Genomic DNA, 19226 nt, shown 5'->3' with positions numbered 1-19226 from the left:
CGTACTAGAAGGCCACAGTGCCTTGTGCTCTACGTACATGTAGTACATATTTAAGGCGAAGAACTAAATACCGCCCTCACGCACCAGCAGCATTGCTGTAGTGTCACGCCATACTGGGAGGCCAAATGCCCCACTTGCGAGCTATAAAGCTGTGCTTAAAATATTCCAGCTACAAGCTGTGTATTTAGTACTAGTATATGTGTACTTAATGAGATACCATTTTAAATATGTACATCTCGAGCTACAAGGCCGAATGGCCCAGCTAAAACCTCGCTTAATGCAAAGCTGCAGCAGTCTACTAAATGCAGATCTACGGCTTGTTGAGAACAGGTAATCCACTACATTTTGGACCTGTAAAATAAAAATATACCTTAAAAAAAACAAGAAAGAGATAAAATGAAAATGGGCAATTGTCCATACAAACATGTGTCTGGTATTTAACCAAGTTAAGAAATACGCCCAGAAATGTATGAAACTGGGAGGCAACAACGCCGAAACAATTCATTCAATTCGCCAAACTTAAAAAAATTATTGCGGCAAAAGTTTTAAACATTTCCAGCATAAAGAAAAAATCTTCAATACTTTATGACTTTAAGACAAGCCTACACAAGCCTCTGTCTACAGAAAGCAACTATAGTTTTACTGCATTAGTTTCATTTTCAATGGAATCGATAGCTTACAAACCTATTGCTTGCACTTGCGAAGTATAAACAAAATAAAAATCTTCGAAATGAGAAACAACTCCATGAGCCTCTAGGGAGAAAAATAGCCCCAACGATGAGAGCCTGCAAACAAGATGCGTACACTACCGATGACACTGTTAGATGTTTTTATGCTTTGAAAGCTGTAGCCTTTCTTTAAAAATATTTGAAAACTATAAACTCTCCACACAAGAGTAAAAGCAATCAAATAATAACAAAAAGAAAATACGAAATTTCAAAGTGTGAAGAAATATCCACAAACTAAAGAGCACAAAACTGGCAGTTTAATGAACAAAAGTTTAACACAACTTTCACAAAAATCTAAATATCAACACGGTGAACAGGTGTATCCTCAAAGGTTTCCTGAGTAGCCAACAATACAGCGAACAGGTTTTGACACCTCAAAATGAAAGGTTTTCCTGAGTAGCTTTCTTCAAAACGCGTGCAACAAAAGCGCTAACAACGACATCCTACTATGGTGAACAGGTTTAATCCTCTACGGTTTTCCTGAGTAGCCAAAATAACAATTAAACTAGAAATCTGTACAACCCCTGCCAAAACTGGTAACAAAACGACAAATCTGACAATAGAAGTCATAGAAAAAAGAATGTCAATATCAAAACAAGATCTACCTCTTGTAAATGTTCATGTACGCACAGGACTGTTATTAACAGCCACCTGTGGTGCACCTGACAGATAGAGCATCATACACATTCCTCGATGTGGGAGGCTGTTGAAGTAACCATCTCCGATGTGATGCTGACTATCTAGGGGAATATAATTGTGCTATATCATATAGAGATTTCTTATATAACTGGACTGGTTGGTGGAGAATAACTCCCCTCCAGGACACCAGACTATCTAAATCACCACTTCCTCTTTTACGAACTCTACCACACAAGCGTCTTCTCCTTCTACATTCAAGACTTCCTCTTCACTATGGCCGCCTAATCCTCTCTACCTTTGTCCTCATTCAGTTCTGTACTGCCCTAACAACTCTGCGCAAATAACAGCTAGAAAGCTGGTCCGTCTCCACCTAAAAGTATCTCATATGGGAACACTGATTGGTTAATTTCAATGTCCTGGCAAAATCCGATCATGTGAATTACACCACCTGCAGTTTTGACAGGCATGCCGCAAGCTTGTGGACGGACGTCTGCGTGGCTGGACAATGACGCGCGTCCAGAGCTACAGACGCTACATGGACGCATTCTTCGGTTTGTGCTGCTGTGGTACCTGTTCGGACTGTGGATTGTCGGGCTGGCATCGTTCATAGGTATGTGGCTCTTCTCGGGGCTCTGCACGATACGGTCGTTGTTGAGTTTCCTACACAATGGAGGCAGTTGGACTGCAGCCACGCCGCTACCTGTTCTTGTCCAAGTGTATCTGGTTGGTATGATCGCGTACGAAAGTTATCATTATGTGACGCGGAACGCGCTGCATGAATGGCCGCTAATTCGACGCGTGGTGCGCTACGTGTTCCTGCATTACCCGTATTTTCGACTGAACGCTGTGGTTTTCGAAGAGCGAGAGGATGCGAAGCAGAACGTCGAGATCCAAGAGCCAGAGCAGGAGAAGGATGGCAACGATAGCACTACCAACAAGAGCGACGACGCTAGATACTTCAGCTCGAAGGCTGCAGCTGCAGCTATCGAAGAAAACGATGTGACCCCGTACGTCGAGCCGGACAAGCGCGCGTTATTTACTTTCCACCCACACGGAGTACTGACCTGCGGGTTCTCGTTCAACGGTGCTCATCACATGGCCTTCCAGCGTGCGGCGTGCCGCTGGATCTCGGCTGAGAACCTCTTCTACTTCCCGATAATGCGTGACATTTTGCATTGGATGGAGTTCAGCAGTAGCACCAAAACCAGCATGGAGAACACCATGCGTACAGGTCAGAACTTATGTCTACTGCCCGGAGGCTTCGAAGAAGCTACGCTCTATCAGCGAGGCAAGCACCGCGTGTACATTCAGAAGCGCTTCGGATTCATCAAACTGGCGCTTCAGCATGGCTACGACATCTACCCGGCGTACACATTCGGCGAAGAGTACACCTATCACGCGTTTCCTTATCTGCAGTGGCTACGCTTGCAATTGAACCGGTTCCGAATCCCGGGCGTTATCTTCTTCGGGATTCCGTTCTGCTTCTTCATGCCACGCTCGGACGTGGACCTCATTACCGTCATCGGTAAGCCGCTGCGCCTTCCACACATTGACAACCCGAGCAGAGATGAGGTGAAGGAGAACCACGACAAGTACGTCGAGGCTCTGCGTGACCTATTTGACAGGTACAAATGTGTCTACGCTGCTGACCCTGACGCCGAATTAGAAATTTTCTGACACGTAGAGGTCGACTCCGACGGCATCTTGACACATAGGCAGCAAGCTTTTAACCCTCCACATCCACTTACCTGGCGGCTATTTGAAATAGAGGGTCCGGTAACCGGACCGGTTCCTTCCGCTGGACGTTGAAGGTTGAGGCCCGCAAACTTCAAGTTCAGTCCATCCTGACCGTATGTCATTCTAGAGGTCCCTATTCAATACAAACCCTGTTTTTAGATGGAGGTTTGCAAAAACTAAATATGAAGTTTAACAAACAGTTCTCATGTGCCTTTCTCACTCTTGATCTCGCCTCCAAGCTCTCACGTCTTTTCGTCTCCAAAACCAGCACTATGACCTCGCGACTAGCCTCGTCCACCGCCGCCGCCCTGCGTCGCCGCCAGGACCCGAGACTTGCAGAGAAGTTTAACCTGGCCGCTTTAAACGGTGGCAAAAGCCCGTTCGTCGTGTCGAGTGACCGGCTACTGAAGGTCAACAAGAAGCCGCAGCAACGCATCACGGACAAGTTTTCACTCGAACATCTACTGGGGTCAAGCAAACCTCAAACTGGCACGCAGAAGAAGAACCCCTTCCATGTCGCCAGCTCCAAGCTCATGTGACTATACAGCCCCAAGGAAGGACACACTGCTGGGAGCAGATATACCGTTCTTCATGTATATCAACTGACAATATAAAGACTAAAGTACTACAGTAATACACAACGCTCGGCTGCCTTCAGTGGAGGCGGCGCCTTCTTCTCGTCGATTCAGTTTAACGATGTCGTCAGTTTGCGGACAGCATGTTGATGTGGACAGTTTTGTCCAACTTAGCGCAATCAACTGTGCATGTACTTCGAAGTATGCGACACGTACATTTATGATGGTTTTTCATGCGCACTCTTCATTACGGCCGTCCAACAATACTATTAATACAATATTATTGTCAATAATGGTCGGCGTTGCGCACGCTGCTACAGGGCGCACGCCCTTGTGGCCCAACAATAATGCTGTTCCTGAGCTGCAGACGCTGCGCGGATACGTGGGGCGGCGCTTCTTGCTGTGGTCGCTCTTCGGTCTCTGGATCTTTGGACTCGGGGCATACATCCTTATGTGGCTGTACTCCGGCTGGTGCGTTGGTCACTGGGCTTGGACAGCGCTGCAAACCAAAAGTTGGGCGCTTGCAACACCACCGCCAATTAGTGTGCAGGTATATCTAGCGTTCACGGCGCTGTACGAGAGCTACCACTACATCACGCGCGATTCGCTGCATTTGTGGCCGCGCATGAGGCGTCTGGCGCGGCACATCCTGCTGCGCTACCCGTACTTCCGTCTGAACGTGACCATTTTCGAGGAACGCGAGCTTGAGAAACAAAAGCAGCGGCTAAAGGACGAGCAGACCAACAACAGCGACGACGCCACAGTAGACACGGAGCAGGATGAAAGTGAACACCTCAGTCCCGCTGCAGCTATCAAGGCTGTTGAAGAGAACGATATCTCACCGTATGTGGAGACAGGAACCAAGAACCTGTTCGCTTTCCATCCGCATGGAATACTGACCTGTGGCTTCTCTTTCAACGGCGCATATCACATGAGCTTCGAGCGCTCTGCGTGTCGATGGCTGTCGGCTGAGAACCTCTTCTGGTTCCCTCTCGTCCGTGACCTTCTCAACTGGATGGAGTACAGCAGCTGCGCGAAAGCCAACATGCTCAAGTTCATGCGCAGAGATCAAAACGTCAGCATCATTCCTGGCGGCTTTGAAGAAGCCACACTCTACCAGAGAGGCAAACATCGCTTGTATCTTAAAAAGCGCTTCGGGTTCATCAAAATTGCATTGCAACATGGCTACAATGTCCATCCAGTATACACTTTCGGCGAGGAATACACGTACCACGCGTTCCCGTACCTGCAGTCGCTGCGGCTGCAATTGAACCGACTTCAGATTCCTGGCACAATCTTCTTCGGAGAGGCCTCGTGCTTTTACTTGCCACGCAACGATATCGACCTCATCACTGTCGTTGGCAAGTCTCTGCGATTCCCACGAATCGAGCACCCATCGAAGGAAGATGTACAAAAGTATCAAGCGCAGTACATAGAGGCGCTGAGGAGTCTATTCGACAGCTACAAGGGCGTGTACGCTGTTGATCCCAACGCCACCCTGGAGATTTTTTAAGCTGTAAGCAGCACGACTGCCATACCGCATCTTTGCATTTCCCAAAGCGTGTTGTTCCTTTGCTTGACATGAATGCAAAGAACTACTGCTTACATGTACAGTACTATTTTATGATTCCGTCGTTGGTATCATCGTGGCTCGAATTGCAGTTGGCCGTTCACAAGGTTCATCGTTTGAGCTTGAATCCCCAGTCCTTAAAGATCGTGAGGCACTGAAGGCCAACGCCTTTGTCTAAGATACCTACTGTAGTACGTTTTTATTTATCTTTTTCATTCTCTATCTCACTGTTCTACCTCTTCAAAGTCGTCCTCTACAAACAGTGGAACCTCATCCATCATTCTCGACTTGAAAGGCTTGATCGATCGCTTGACTAGGGCCGTTCCCGTGTTTGTTGGCTCGAGTGTTTTCTTTTTTGCTGCTGCGGTGGCGTTTTTGACAGGGGTCTTCAGTTGTGCAGGCTTCTTTGACGTCTTAGCCTTGGCGGCCTTGTTCAATGCACGTAATGTCTGCAGGTCTGTCAGGCCAGGCGTGAACAGAGCGAGGATCTGCGCACACTCGCACAACATGTTAGCCGAAATGTATCAACAAATGAAGTTGAGGCCACAACCAACTCACCCGATTGAACATTCGATTCCGTTCCTGGCGCTGATTAAGTGGCTTATAGTCCAGTTCCTTTATGTGTTTCTTGTCTTCAGTCTTAAGCATTTGCCTGGAACGCGACAAGTTATAAAAGACGTAAGGTCAGAGCCTCTTTGTGGCGAAAGACACCAGATAATACTTCGCACCGGTAGTCATTTTCCTTGGACACCCACTCGTCTTGAAGCTCCAGCAGAGCATGCAGTTTTGCTCCCAGTTCCTTGTCCTTTGCGATATCTGTATGCAGTAGAGTGTTCAATTTACAAGCTTCCACCCAAATGCTCAGTAGCTGAAACATACCTGTCTTCACCACATCGATAGACTCAGCTGCAGCACGCGTCCCGTAAGTAGCAATAAGCTGCGTCAAAGCTTCCAGCGCGGCATCTAGTTTCTCCCTTTCATGCCTCGCTACATCTCGTGCTTCCAGTCGCAGCATATTCGACTGAATGTATCGCCGTAAGTGACTTAAGTCAGCTTCAAACCTCACGTTCAAGCTCCAACCTACATCCAAACCTTTAGATACTGCTTCGTGTACGGCAAGAACGTCATCAACGTGGCGAAGTATCCCGTCACCCGCCACTTGTTCGGATGTGCCTCCACCACCAGCTTATCCACTGCACGCAGCGGTTCATCCAGCGATCTCGGGAACACCTTAGGGATCGGCGCAGTCTCCGCCACTACATCATTACCAAATGGGTCAATACCACCAATAACATCCTGTTCAGCCACTAATTCCTCTTACATTCCTGCACCGCCGTCCTCAATACCTCCAACTTCCTCACAACTTCTTCTTCTGGTTGCCAGTCACTAGCTGCATCTGGTACTTCCGTCAGAAAAGACCGTAATGCGCCATCCACCGCTCTCTTCTTGCCTTTCTTGTTCTTCGCGTCCACCAGTTCGTCCTCCTCCTTCTCCAGCGTCTCAATCTCGTCTCCAGCATTAACGAAAAAGCCCGAATGTTTGGTCTTAACTCGCGTCTGGCCTCTTACGTCCTCAATATTCTGTTGCAGCTCCGCGTCGTCGATAAACGAGTCCTCCGAGTCGTAGAGATCGTCGTCGTCACGTCGGTCCAAGCCGCCATTGCCCACATCGCCGTCGTCGCCATCGTTTAGCACAGATCCACCGCCGTAGCGTTTCTCCAGGTGCTCGATGATGTTAAAACGCTGTGGACGCGACACCGGCACAGCTTTCACGGTTGACGGCGTAGAATCGGACACTGTGTTTGACGGACTAGCACCGGGTGTGGGAGGCTCCGAGTCACGCGCACTCTCGACCACAAGCTGCTTGAAGTTGATCTCCGCCGGACTGTTGGCGTCCAGCTGAATGTGGAACGTCCGCCGAGGCTTTGGTGCCGCCGACGCAGACACCTCTGGCGCGGCTGATGCCATGCTACCGGTCAGTGACAGTATTAGGTTAAAGAGGATTATGGCAGAATAATACCTCTTTACATTTGTTTTTTTATACCTCTTCGAAAGAGTAGCAAAACCTTCTTAAAAATATATTGATGGAATGCAATTCTTTTTGCTTAGTTGAAGTGAAAAATATATGAAAAAGGCAACTTGTTAAGCGGCGAACCGAGGGCGTTTGACAGTTGCAGATCGATGCGGATGGACTACGAAGTTGGCGAGGAGCGCAGCACGGAGGTTGAACGTGGGGCGAGAGAGTGATAACTTTCTGGCCGAGTACCGAGATGAACAAAAGCCAATAGCCACGCAGAGGTAGGCCGTCTCAAGCATTACCCATGGAGTCAGGAAGAGGCTAGCAAGCTCGCGGCGTTTTAGGAACTTGAGAGTGCTTAAGGTAAGTGATAGCGCGCTGTCGCCACACTGCATTCCCTCCATCTGTATGCAATTGATGACCATGGCAAACGAAACCTCAGCGATCGTGTCAAGCACAACGATGTGGCCCAGTAGCAACATGTACGCGAGACGGAAAGCAGCGTGAGTGTTGGTCATGAACCCGAGAATGAATACACACAAGTTGATCACCGGACGCATGAGTGCAAGCGAATAGGTCGAGTTATTGGACGAGAGTCCAGTGATACTGACGATCAGGATAGCTTGAAGCAGGATACCGACGACCGAGAGAAGACGAACTATTCGAGTATGAGCCTTGATAAGAGCCACTTCGGGGGTATCGGATGTCTTTCGAGTCTCAGCTGCACCAACGACGAACTTCCGTCGTACTCGAGTACTGGTGACTATGAAGGCCAATACGAATACCACCGGGCTGCACATAAGCACTGCTGCGAGTAGGTGGAGGTTCTCCACGTACCAATCCGTCATGTTGGACAGCGATGAGCTCCTACACACACTTTTATTGAAGCTCTAATGAGACTTCGCAGAAAGCTAAAATAACGAGCGTTTCAACCGAGTTTCACGATAATGATAGGGACACGCATGGACAAGTGACCTCACCTACATCATTCCTACTTGTCGCTGTGGGACCGCGGTACTACTTCAGCGTAATAGACCAAACAATTCCCTCTTTCGAGGAGGCTCCATGGCTCATGATTTACTATCGCCACCATCATTCACGTGCAAGACACGATGTATCAGCGCGTTGTTGCTTCTGCTTGAAATATTGAGCATTGCTGCACTCTTCGCGCTATACGCTGTAGCTTCTCTTCATCGAACGACATTATTGCTGAGCTTCCTGGTGGGAATAACGAGCATTCTCTCAGGAATCCTGGTAAGGCTGTAAGAAAAAAACTCTCAAGTGGATTTCAACTAAATGCACAAGTGTGGTAGGGAGTATGCAGATCGACACCGGCGGCAGTTGGAAGCTTTATGGTCGCGATCGGGTCGTGCTTTGGGTTTGCCCTGCTTGGAGGGCTGTGCATCTTGTTCACGTCTGACGTGGAGTTGGAGGTTGCTGCATTTCTTGACAAATCGCTTGTGCTACGTGACATTGAAAACCGAGAGAAGGTTAAAAAAAAAATCCATTCCTCACGCTACGGACAAAACTACTAACCTTACTTCGCTTGAATGCGCAGCTTCTGAAAAAGACTAAGAAAATACTAGAGCTGGCTGCGGTTGTTCTCATCGTGAATGCTGTAGCTCACCTGTGTTTTAGCTGGTACCTACGTCGAGTGGTGGGCGAGCGACGCGCTGCTGTAGCTTTCCTGCAGGTATTCTTATTGGACGATCGCTCACTTAGACTCATTTGGTATTAACAGCGAGTATGTTTTGCAGATTTTCAGCGTGATCATGTTTCCGCTATCACTCTTTCTCATTCTTGGAGGTAACTACATTGTCGATACCGGAACTCTCGCCTCCGCACCGTACGCAGGACTTGCTATTTTTTCAAGCGGAATGTTGCTGCTGATAGTGGCTCTCCTGGCATTTATTGGTGGCAACTTCGAGTACCGTCGATTACTCTCCATCTGTTACTTAATGTCAGCGCTTATCGGAGCGTGTTTGGTCGTTCTGGCCATCACTTGCTTCGCTGGACGAAGTTTTGTCGAGGACAATATCCTTGACAACTGGGAGAGTATTCGTATGCTGTTACCACCGACGTCACAAGTTGCATACGACCGTGAGCGGTTCGCGGCAGTCATGCGCTCCAACTTGAACACTGTTGCCTATGTGGGGCTCCTGTCCGGGGTATTCGTTCTATCTGAAGCAGGTACGAGCTTAACTTTAATGCGTCATGCGTCGTCCTGGAAACATCAACTTGCCCGAGCCAAACGCAGTATGAAAGACCTACAGCAGACTGCAGTGGATCTTGAACCAATTGAGCCTAGTACAAATATCTCGCAGCCAGAGTCTCCGCTCTCGTTTCTCCAACAGGTTTGTACTCTTTTTGATCGAAATGTTGCATGACACGTTGGCTGAAGTTTTGCTTTGATCAAGTGGATAAAGCACTTTGAAACCTCAACAAGGCGGCAACGGGTTGCCATGCGGGTCGTGATTGTGTTCATTGTGCTGGCAGTCATGTTTATCCTTGCAGTCATGTGCGCCAACGTGGTTTTCGTAGCCAAGTGCAGCAGCATTGGCACTCAAATCGCGTCGGCAAGCTTTCCTCTTGTCAACTCAAGCTCAGAAGGCACAACGAACGTCATTCGTTTGCAGAATTCTTTCTCCCGGGGAGAAATCATCGTGTCTCCAGCAAATTCGACCGAAGCCAACGTGGACTTTAAATTTTACTCATCTAACGTACGTCCCGAACCTCACTGTTGTGAATAATCTGACATTTTTTTGTATAGGGCGGATCGGTCGAAGCTTCCAGTATGTACGAGAAAGTGGTCAAGAATGACACAGTCAGCATCAATCTTTGGCCAGTGGGTGCATCTCAATTTTTATGGCTTGACGGATCGTGTCAGGTATGTAGCAGTTGAATATTTTTTAATTATATTTTGTTCTTACGCCTTTACGCAGCGATCCATGGTGGGGATTGTGCTACCACAGGAACCACTTCAACGTGTTGTCGTCAACACCAACACATCCGTCGTGGTGAAGGGATCAGATAGTTTGAAGCTCCAAGGACTTAGCGTCACCACAATGCAGTCCAGCGTTTTGTGCTCAAACGTTGAGATTCGTGGAGCTGAATTACTCCTCGAGACCACTTCAGGTGATATCAGTGTCGACAGCATGACGATCGACGCAAGCAACACGTCAACAGCTGAATCGCCTGCCAGAGTCTACTCAGAACTCGGTCTCGTCAGCATATCAAACGTAGTACTATCTCAATGCGATCTTCAAGTGGAAACTGGAGCAAGCAGTTTGACGCTGTCCGACGTCCACAGGCAGGACATTTAGAAAATTGCTACAAAGAAACTGGCAGGTCGAACTAACTTGTCTTTTGATCACAGTTCTGTTAATACCGGAAGGAGTCATATCGAAGCTAAGAGCTCCTCCGCATCGATTGCAGTGGACGACATACACGCGAACTGGATTACTCTAAAAAGCGGAACAGGTGACATCTATGGATCTGAGATTTTAATCGAGGTAAGGATCCTTGCTACATGTAACAATAAGCCGCTTTGGGGTGCTGATGTATGGATATTTGCTCAGGGAAACTCAGCCTTTATGGGTCGGTTGGAAGTCACAACAGTATCAGGGGACATTGAACTGAAGGAAATCACAGCAAGCGGCACCGTTCACATCGAGTCTGCCTCAGGGGCAATTTCGGTGCAGCTAAATGTAAGTTTTGGCTTGCGGTTCTTACGGCTATAACGGCATCATACCGACTAACAATTTCTGGTGTGTTCAGACTCAAACGTTTGCCGGGATGTACTTCATGAGGTCAGAGTCCGGATCCATGTCCATTCGTCACACCAACTATTCCGACGACGTCATCGTAGAGGCTGAGGTAACGAGTCTGGCAACTCAATGAGAGGAACGCTGAAAACTAATGAACAGTGTGCTTTGCTGGTACGTCCACAGGACTCAGTCGATGGACTCGAAAAGCACGGCAGCATCAATTGCGATCCAGCAACCAACAACTGCTTAGCGTTCGGAAGTCTCTACTTGCGTTCCAACTTTGGTGACGTCGAGATTGTACTCGGTTGCAACTCGTACAGTTGTAGCGAATTAGCCACTTAATGCAATGTAACAACAATTTCTATGAAGACACGTAACATGCTTTTAAGAGCCGAGTATCTAAGTCTTCGTGGCGTTCTGTTGTCCATAATAGTATTCGTAAAACAGATCCATCAACGGTGGCTTGACATAATGAAAGGTAATTGAGTCCGGTGCACAGCAGTTCTTCCCATTTTGCCATCCAATGCCGAAGTGATCCGAGAACCAATTGTTCTCCTGGTAAATCGACGAGAAGAGTTTGTGATCGTAGGCCTCTTCATCGTACGGTCTCGTATACAGATCGTTGGGGTCATACTGGTGGAACCTCTCTCTCTTCTCTTTATCCCGCGTATCCAGCGGAATGACACCGAATTGCCGCATGCAAAACGAAATAGCCCAATCATCCGGCACCACTTCGTTCGGCAGACAAAAAGGTTCCTCAAACGCCGCCTCCAATTTCTTTAAGTATGCCCAATTCATAGCATACCCTCCTCCTCCAGGGGTATACAGTAGACCTCCGTCATTCTTCGTGTCTTGTTTCACCTTGAGCATCGCCGCCACACGGTCCGGATTGTGGTTCTCAAAAGGTTCGAACAGCCGCTGCATTTCCCACCACTGCAACGTCATCCGATGACCCAAAAGAACGGGCCCATCCTCGGCGACTGCGCGAATTTCGGGACTATTGAGATAAGTCTTGAGGTTCTCCATGATCAAAAAGGTGTCGTCGTCGCATTTAAAGACCCAGTCGAATTGGTCTTCGCTGTATTCGCGGACCAAAAGCCGCACAATCTCGCGGTGCTTCTGCCACAGCATCTCGTGCCGTGGAGGGGCTACAATTTCCACAGTAGGAACTGACAGGTCTTCTATGTCGCTCATGAACAGCAGCTTATCGCACTTGCGACCCCATGTTCGCTTGATGGCGTGAAGTCGCTTGTCGTGGTTGGCGTGGTACGTGTTCACCCAGCAGAGGACGCGAGACTTGGCAGCCTCCGATGATAATGGAGAGACATTTACTAGCTCCATGGCTGGCACATTGTCACCCAGTTCTTTGAGGAGATCGGGGCGGTGGCTGCAGGCGGGGAAGGCCAACAGAGCGAGAAGCAACAGCAGCATGCGCAAAGCTGAACTGCTCATCGAATTGTGACGTATGTGTGAGGGATAGACTGTTTCGTGGCATATTGTGGCATGCAGACTGTGTTTGAGCATATTGGGTTTGGTTACACCAGATTCAGGTTGTAATCAGATTTGACGTACCTTTATGACAGCAGCTGCTCAGCAGCTGAAAAAAAACGAAAAAAGATCGTGCTGCGATCTTTTTTCGTTCTTTTTTTTAAAATGGTGTAATCATATCCGTCCGAATCAAAAAGATCTTCTTGGAGAGCTCATTCTCAATCTTGGAAGCCAAGCAACAATGGCTCGTGTGAACGAGTTCACGCCGCTGTTGGTCGATGACGCCCAGTTCAGCCCTCCCACGCGCCGTCGCAGCGTGTGGCAATATGTGTTAGCGGGAACGCTGGGTCTCGGCGTCTTGAGCCTGTTCCAGCAGCGGAATTCTCCCCCCATCGACGTCGCGGACGTCATTGTCTCCTTCGACGAGACTTTGACCTCAGACGACGCCGACGAAATGGCATTCCGAGCCAGTATGGAGACGTTCAAGGACCAGACCGAAGATCCTTGTGTGGATTTCTACCAATACGCCTGCGGGGGGTGGCTGAAAGCTCACGAAATTCCTGCAGACCGTCCGGGCATCGACTCGTCCTTCTACGTCGTCTCGGAGAGCAACAAGGACACTATTCGGAAGATTTTTGACCAGAATCCGCCGCAAATTGGGCAATTGTACCATTCCTGTCTTAATGACCAGGACGTGGACACTACTGCGGTGGGTTTTATCGCTGAACTCATTGAAAACGTCCACCGAGCCAATTCCACACTTCAATTACTGGAGTTGGCGGGTGAAATGGACCAATCTCTTGGGATCAGCACGTTCTTCAGTGTGTCCGTGGGTGCAGACCCGGAGGATCCAGCCACTAATGTCCTACAACTAGCTCAAGGAGGACTCACTCTACCGTCAAGGGAATATTACTTGGAAGAGAGCAAAGTGGACGCTTTCGCGGCACTGTACGTGGACTATGTGACCAAATTATTCGCAGTCGGAGGTCTAGAGAACCACAATGTTAGTGAGTACGCCGAGGCTGTACTGGAGACAGAGACAGCGTTCGCCAACATCTCGCTACCCAATGCGGCGTTGAGGGACCCGTGGACGACCAATACAGCGTACCCATTCGCTGAAATCGCTACGAGATACCCGTTCTTGATGGCGTATCTCAATGGAATCTACAAGCTGGAGCCGTTCCCCATGCTCTATGCCATCATCGCCACGCCAAGTTTCTTCGAGGTGCAGAATGAACTGCTGAGCGATGACTCGCTGTTACCGCAGCTGAAAAACTACGTGAGTTTCCACCTGATCGACTCGTTCGGAGCCGTTCTAGGGGAATATTTCCGTCGTGCGAGTCATGAATTTCATGGCAAAATTCAAGGCGCTGGAGCTCTCCTTCCTCGAGATCAGTTCTGTGAGCGTCTGACGACGACGTTTTTGGGCGATGAGCTGGGGAAATATTACATGCAAGAGGTGTTTGGACCCGACGCGAAAGCTGCAGCACAAGCTCTGGTGACGGAGATCGAGGAGTCATTGAAGGCGCTGCTATTGACCGAGTCGTGGCTGGATAAAGTCACGTACGACGCAGCTGTGGACAAGCTGAACAAGGTCAAGAATTACATTGGAGGCCCCGACGATGTCCCGCCGCTACCGTTTGAGCTGCAAGCCGACGCGTTCTTTAACAACGTCAAGAGTTTGATGCAACTCAGTGCAGCAGCGACCATTGAAGCTGTGGGCAAGCCAGTGGATGAACAGGCCTGGGATATGTTCCCGTCGACAGTCAACGCGTACTACGACCCGAGTGCGAACAAGATGGTGTTTCCTGCTGCCATCTTACAGCCTCCGTTCTACAGTCCTGAGCACTTCCCGGCAGCTGCAAACTTTGCTCGTATCGGAATGGTGATGGGCCACGAACTCTCGCACGGATTCGACGACCAGGGACGCAATTACGATGGCAACGGAGCGCTTCGCTCCTGGTGGACGCCGTCAATTTCTGCCGAATTCGCAGAGAAGACGCAGTGTTTGGCAGCTCAGTACTCGTCGTTCCCTGTGGTCTCAACTGAAGACGGACGTGTGCTTGGTACTGTGAATGGAAACCTGACACTAAGCGAGAATATCGCTGACAATGGAGGCATCCACCTCGCGTACGAAGCCTATCAACTTTGGAAAAATACATTTGCGACGCCTCCGGTCGTACCTCCGCACGAGACTCCAGCGCCTCCGGTAGAACCGCCAGTGCCGCAACTGACCGCCCCCCCTCCAGTCCTTCCTGTCCCTGAAGCACCTGAGCCGGCGCAGACCGAACCAAGTGGAGAGATCCCTGTACCTACTTCACCGCAGCCAACGGATGTCGAACCGGGACAAGTGATTCCTGACGAGAACTCACCCGCTCCGCAGCTGCCGTATCCAGAGCAAACGCCTGCCCCGACGGAGACACAACCAGCTACGGAAGCTCCAGTTGTGACTGCACCTCCACCGACAGTGCCTACTCCCCACAATGTCCCTGATACGCCACCCGTTGTGCCTGATGTGCCGCACACTCCGACGCCTCCTAATGTACCTGACATCCCGACGCCACCCGTTGTGCCTGATGTGCCGCACACTCCGACGCCTCCTAATGTACCTGACATCCCGACGCCACCCGTTGTGCCTGATGTGCCGCACACTCCGACGCCTCCTAATGTATATGACATCCCGACGCCGCCCGTTGTGCCTGATGTGCCGCACACTCCGACGCCTCCTAATGTACCTGACATCCCGACGCCACCCGTTGTGCCTGATGTGCCGCACACTCCGACGCCTCCTAATGTACCTGACATCCCGACGCCGCCCGTTGTGCCTGATGTGCCGCACACTCCGACGCCTCCTAATGTGCCTGACATCCCGACGCCGCCCGTACCGACACAACCGCCTGCAGTTGTGCCACCGCCACAGCCGAAGCCGAGTGATGCAACCCCTGACGAGACCTCAAAGCACAAGCACACGGAGGAAAAAGAGGAGCAGAAGCATAAACATTCAGAAAGTGACTCTGAAAAAGACAAGAAACATGACAAATCGGAGTCGAAAGAGGACGAGGCGAAGCACTCAACTGGCGAACCTAACCAAGACAAACATGACAAAGACGGGAATTTGAAGAAAGAGCATGAAAAAACTGGCAAAGAGGGCACGAAGAAGGAGCGACATCGTGAAGACTCGGAGAGTGAGGACGAATCTGATGGCCATCATGACAAGAAGCACCGTCCCGAGGACGACAGTGATCAAGGTGGTAAGCACTATCACGAAAAGCACAAAAGCGAGGGTAAACCCGGTCATGGTGCACACGAAGACGAGCATGAACGACATCAAGATCGTCACCGTCGCGACGAAGAAGCGGAGGACAGAGGAAGTCATGGAGAGAAGCACCATGGTCATAAAGATGATCGTGACTGTCGTTGCGGCAAGCATCAGCGCCACTGGGATGAAGATGAGGAGGAAAGTGAGCACCACAAGCACGAAAAGAAGACTGGACATCATAGAGAAGAACGAGAAGAACGTTGGGAGGAATGCGATTGTGGACGAGAGAAGCACGAGCGACACCGCCACCAGCACAAACATCACGGGGACAAGGACTGGGAGCTCTTACAAAGCAAGTATCCGTTTTCAAGCGGCGACGCGAGGCTCCACACTATGGTCCAGAAGCTAGCTCGTGCTATGGTGCAGTCAAGTGACCCCGTGGCCGATGATCAGCTGTTCTTTACGGCTTTTGCCCAGAATTGGTGCGAGAAGCGCTCACCTGGCTACGCAGAGCTGCTGCGAACGATCGACCCTCATTCGCCTGGGAAGTGGCGTGTGAACGGCCCACTGATGAACTACGACAAGTTTGCCAAGGCGTTCTCGTGCCCTGTGGGGACCCCCATGAACCCCGAGAAGAAGTGCGTCATTTGGTAAAGAAGACTTGACTGTGTCTGCTCTGAGATAGCGACGTAACAAGAAGAAGAAAAACAAGAGAGCTTAAAATGCACCTTAAATGCATGAGGAGAAGAAGCTTACCACCACGGCTTTCTCGCTGTGTTGAAATGATATTCCCATTTCCGCTATGTTACGAAAAACGTTAGAAGGTTTTACTGCTATCTTGTCAAAAGCGATATGGCTACATCTATTGATACCGGTAGTTGAAGTTGCCATAATGGTTCAGAAACGACTGCGCCCGTAGTGCTCAGTTACGTGGAAAATGGGTCGCAATGGCGTTAAGGTGATCATTCGCACGCGGCCAACAGCGAGTTTTGCCACACACCAGCTGCAGATCGACCCCGATGACAGCACGATCACCGTGTTAAGTGGCTCGGCGGCCCTCGCGGCAGCTTCTGGCGGCTTCTCACCACCCAAAACCGACGCTGGGCCATCGAACCGCAAGGATTGTTGGCAGTTCAAGTTCCACCAGGTGCTGCACAATGCCGGCCAAGACCGCGTGTACGAGGCCATCGCACGCGACATTGTGCATGGCGCAGTAGTGGACGGTATCAACGGCACCATCCTGGCCTACGGACAGACAGGAGCGGGCAAGAGCTTCACGATGATAGGAGATACACGTAATTACCAGCATCGAGGCATTGCACCGCGCGCTATTGCGCAGCTGTTCGAGGAGGTGGAAAACCGTATCGAGCTGCAGTACACAGTTCGTGCGTCGTACATGGAGATCTACAACGATCGCATCTTCGATCTGTTGGAAGGACAACAAAGTGATCGCAATGGAGGAGGCAGCGGAGAACTCGTGGTAGTCGAGGACGCACGAGGGACGTATGTGCGTGGTCTCACGCAGGTGGAAGTACGTAGTGAACAGGAGGCTCTGGACCAGCTTTTCAACGGTGAACTGCAACGTACTGTAGCTGAGCATCAACTGAACAAACGCTCGAATCGTTCCCATTGTGTACTGACCTTCCACATCGCTCAGAAATCCCGAGCTGGGGGCACTGAACGCGTTACACTAAGCAAAGTCCATCTCGTGGATCTTGCCGGGAGTGAGAGACTGAAGAAAACGTTCGACAGCGAGCTAACCGGAAGCCCCACGAAAGCTTCGTCTAGAGTGAACTCCACGATGTCTACGATCAAGAAAGAGTCCATGTATATCAACCAGAGCTTGAGTTTTCTAGAGCAATGCATCGTGGCCTTGGGCTCCAGAGAACCACGCCATATTCCGTACCGTCAGACGAAGCTCACGAACGTCCTCAAAGACTCGCTTGGAGGCAACTCGAATACACTCATGTTTGCTTGTATCTGGGGTGAGGGACGTCATCTTGAGGAAACCATCTCAACGCTTAAGTTGGCGCAACGAATGATGCGAGTACATAACGAAGTAGCCACCATCGTGGAGACCGATCCAGCTCTATTGCTTCGTAAATATGAGCGACAGATTCGTGACCTTAAGCACGAATTGGTTATGCACGACGCACTAGTAGAGCGTACAGCTGTGGTCTATGATGAGCACACGCCAGAGCAGAAACACCAGCTACAGCAAGTGATACGACGCTACATCGACGCACCGACGCAAGAGATGGAAGACGAAGCTCTGCGACTGACGAGCGTCCACGAAATCCGCGAGCTCTTTCGTCAATTCAAGCTACTCTTTAAGAGCGAAGGACTGAGTTCAAGCACAGCGTCTAGGGAGAACGGGTCAGGCTCTCATGGTAACTCCAGACACCCCAGCACTTCAACAAGAGCCGGGTCTGCTGGGTCGTCAGCGTCGAGAGTTCAGACTTCACTTGGCTCTCGAAAGGACCTTCAGATCCATGACGCTAACAGTGAAGAACTGGTGGGTGAAGAGGAACCTGGAGCTCTGGGATTCCCTATCGGTCTCGTGTCAGGTGCTGCACGACCTTCTACTATGGACACTGGCAAGAAAAACCCTCGTGGGGGAGGAGCAAGTAGCGCCAAGCAGACTGCTAATGGTCCTTCAGCCTCGCTATCGTCGAGTGGAGTAGCGCTGCCAGGCATCTCGGACAACAACGAAGATGTTCGTGGAGATGATACAGCACTCTACGAAGCTGGAACGGATGTTCCTACGTCGCAAGATGTCGAGAAAAACAATGCGTTCCAGTTCTACCGATCTGCAGGACCTGGGAGGAAGCTTTATCAGAATCTACAGACCGAAAAGGACAAGTTATTCGACGCTAAACAGCGTGTTAAACAGGTGACACGCCGTGTGAATGCTGCCAAAGCTCAGATCGATTCTGTCCGTGCACAACTCGAAGACAAACGCAACCAACGAGGAGCTTTTGATGCTGCGAAGCGTAAGGGCGCGGTCAAGCAGGTGCAAGAGCGTGACGAGGTTGTCGATGAAGAAGAGTTCATCCTTATGACAGCTGAGCGAGAGGCTAAACGAGACTACCGGTCGCTTTTTGGAGACCTCAAAGACGCTAAGGCTGAGCTGGAATTTGCTCTTCGCAGTGTCGAGCTTCTACGACGACGACTGGTGCGGGAATTCGAGGACTGGTACGAGGACGAAGGACGCGCACACGCTCTTAGTAAGAACCAAAGTGGTGCGTTTGACGCTTACGCAAGACCTGCCTTTAGTAAGGACGATTTCCTGGATGACGGTGAGAAGTTCGATCAAATGGAGGTCGAACGCATCCGAGCTCAGGATCCCGACTCGTTGGCATTCTTCCAAGCTCAGAAGAAGATGAGGCAGCAAGCGAGTGCAACATCGCAGCGAAAAGCTAAGCGTTGAGGACAATTTAATGTCGA

General features: G+C 50.1%; 9 protein-coding genes across 9 annotated transcripts; 6 read left to right on the top strand and 3 right to left on the bottom strand.

The window, feature by feature from the left end:
- Window positions 1-1832: 1832 nt before the first annotated feature.
- On the top strand, window positions 1833-3044 carry PITG_08432 (diacylglycerol O-acyltransferase, putative; the record flags this gene model as incomplete). The annotated part of the gene is made up of 3 exons (XM_002903769.1): window positions 1833-1981; window positions 2045-2216; window positions 2337-3044. 3 exons carry the CDS (start codon window positions 1833-1835, stop codon window positions 3042-3044), a joined length of 1029 nt encoding a protein of 342 aa, XP_002903815.1.
- Window positions 3045-3929: 885 nt separating this feature from the next.
- On the top strand, window positions 3930-5192 carry PITG_08431 (diacylglycerol acyltransferase, putative; the record flags this gene model as incomplete). Its single annotated transcript, XM_002903768.1, has 1 exon — window positions 3930-5192. The coding sequence occupies one exon, from the start codon at window positions 3972-3974 to the stop codon at window positions 5190-5192; it is 1221 nt and encodes a 406-aa protein (XP_002903814.1).
- A 674-nt stretch (window positions 5193-5866) lies between these two features.
- PITG_08430 (uncharacterized protein) lies at window positions 5867-7216 on the bottom strand (the record flags this gene model as incomplete). The annotated part of the gene is made up of 6 exons (XM_002903767.1): window positions 5867-5888; window positions 5978-6065; window positions 6129-6270; window positions 6342-6505; window positions 6571-6991; window positions 7106-7216. The coding sequence occupies 6 exons, from the start codon at window positions 7214-7216 to the stop codon at window positions 5867-5869; spliced, it is 948 nt and encodes a 315-aa protein (XP_002903813.1).
- Window positions 7217-7390: 174 nt separating this feature from the next.
- PITG_08429 (uncharacterized protein) lies at window positions 7391-8113 on the bottom strand (the record flags this gene model as incomplete). The annotated part of the gene is made up of 1 exon (XM_002903766.1): window positions 7391-8113. The coding sequence occupies one exon, from the start codon at window positions 8111-8113 to the stop codon at window positions 7391-7393; it is 723 nt and encodes a 240-aa protein (XP_002903812.1).
- A 217-nt stretch (window positions 8114-8330) lies between these two features.
- PITG_08428 (uncharacterized protein) lies at window positions 8331-10015 on the top strand (the record flags this gene model as incomplete). The annotated part of the gene is made up of 5 exons (XM_002903765.1): window positions 8331-8519; window positions 8579-8755; window positions 8824-8958; window positions 9023-9619; window positions 9683-10015. 5 exons carry the CDS (start codon window positions 8331-8333, stop codon window positions 10013-10015), a joined length of 1431 nt encoding a protein of 476 aa, XP_002903811.1.
- Window positions 10016-10213: 198 nt separating this feature from the next.
- On the top strand, window positions 10214-11374 carry PITG_08427 (uncharacterized protein; the record flags this gene model as incomplete). Its single annotated transcript, XM_002903764.1, has 5 exons — window positions 10214-10560; window positions 10642-10777; window positions 10844-10972; window positions 11043-11141; window positions 11216-11374. The coding sequence occupies 5 exons, from the start codon at window positions 10214-10216 to the stop codon at window positions 11372-11374; spliced, it is 870 nt and encodes a 289-aa protein (XP_002903810.1).
- Window positions 11375-11431: 57 nt separating this feature from the next.
- Window positions 11432-12463, bottom strand: PITG_08426 (glycoprotein-N-acetylgalactosamine 3-beta-galactosyltransferase, putative; the record flags this gene model as incomplete). The annotated part of the gene is made up of 1 exon (XM_002903763.1): window positions 11432-12463. The coding sequence occupies one exon, from the start codon at window positions 12461-12463 to the stop codon at window positions 11432-11434; it is 1032 nt and encodes a 343-aa protein (XP_002903809.1).
- A 298-nt stretch (window positions 12464-12761) lies between these two features.
- On the top strand, window positions 12762-16433 carry PITG_08425 (endothelin-converting enzyme 1, metalloprotease family M13, putative; the record flags this gene model as incomplete). The annotated part of the gene is made up of 1 exon (XM_002903762.1): window positions 12762-16433. One exon carries the CDS (start codon window positions 12762-12764, stop codon window positions 16431-16433), a length of 3672 nt encoding a protein of 1223 aa, XP_002903808.1.
- A 283-nt stretch (window positions 16434-16716) lies between these two features.
- Window positions 16717-19209, top strand: PITG_08424 (kinesin-like protein; the record flags this gene model as incomplete). Its single annotated transcript, XM_002903761.1, has 1 exon — window positions 16717-19209. The coding sequence occupies one exon, from the start codon at window positions 16717-16719 to the stop codon at window positions 19207-19209; it is 2493 nt and encodes an 830-aa protein (XP_002903807.1).
- Between the last annotated feature and the right edge of the window lie 17 nt (window positions 19210-19226).

This window comes from Phytophthora infestans, genomic scaffold (genome assembly GCF_000142945.1).
Source record: "Phytophthora infestans T30-4 supercont1.13 genomic scaffold, whole genome shotgun sequence".
Lineage (NCBI taxonomy): Eukaryota > Oomycota > Peronosporomycetes > Peronosporales > Peronosporaceae > Phytophthora > Phytophthora infestans.
Note: the sequence above shows the minus strand (reverse complement) of the source record. Positions and strands in the feature narration are given on the sequence as shown.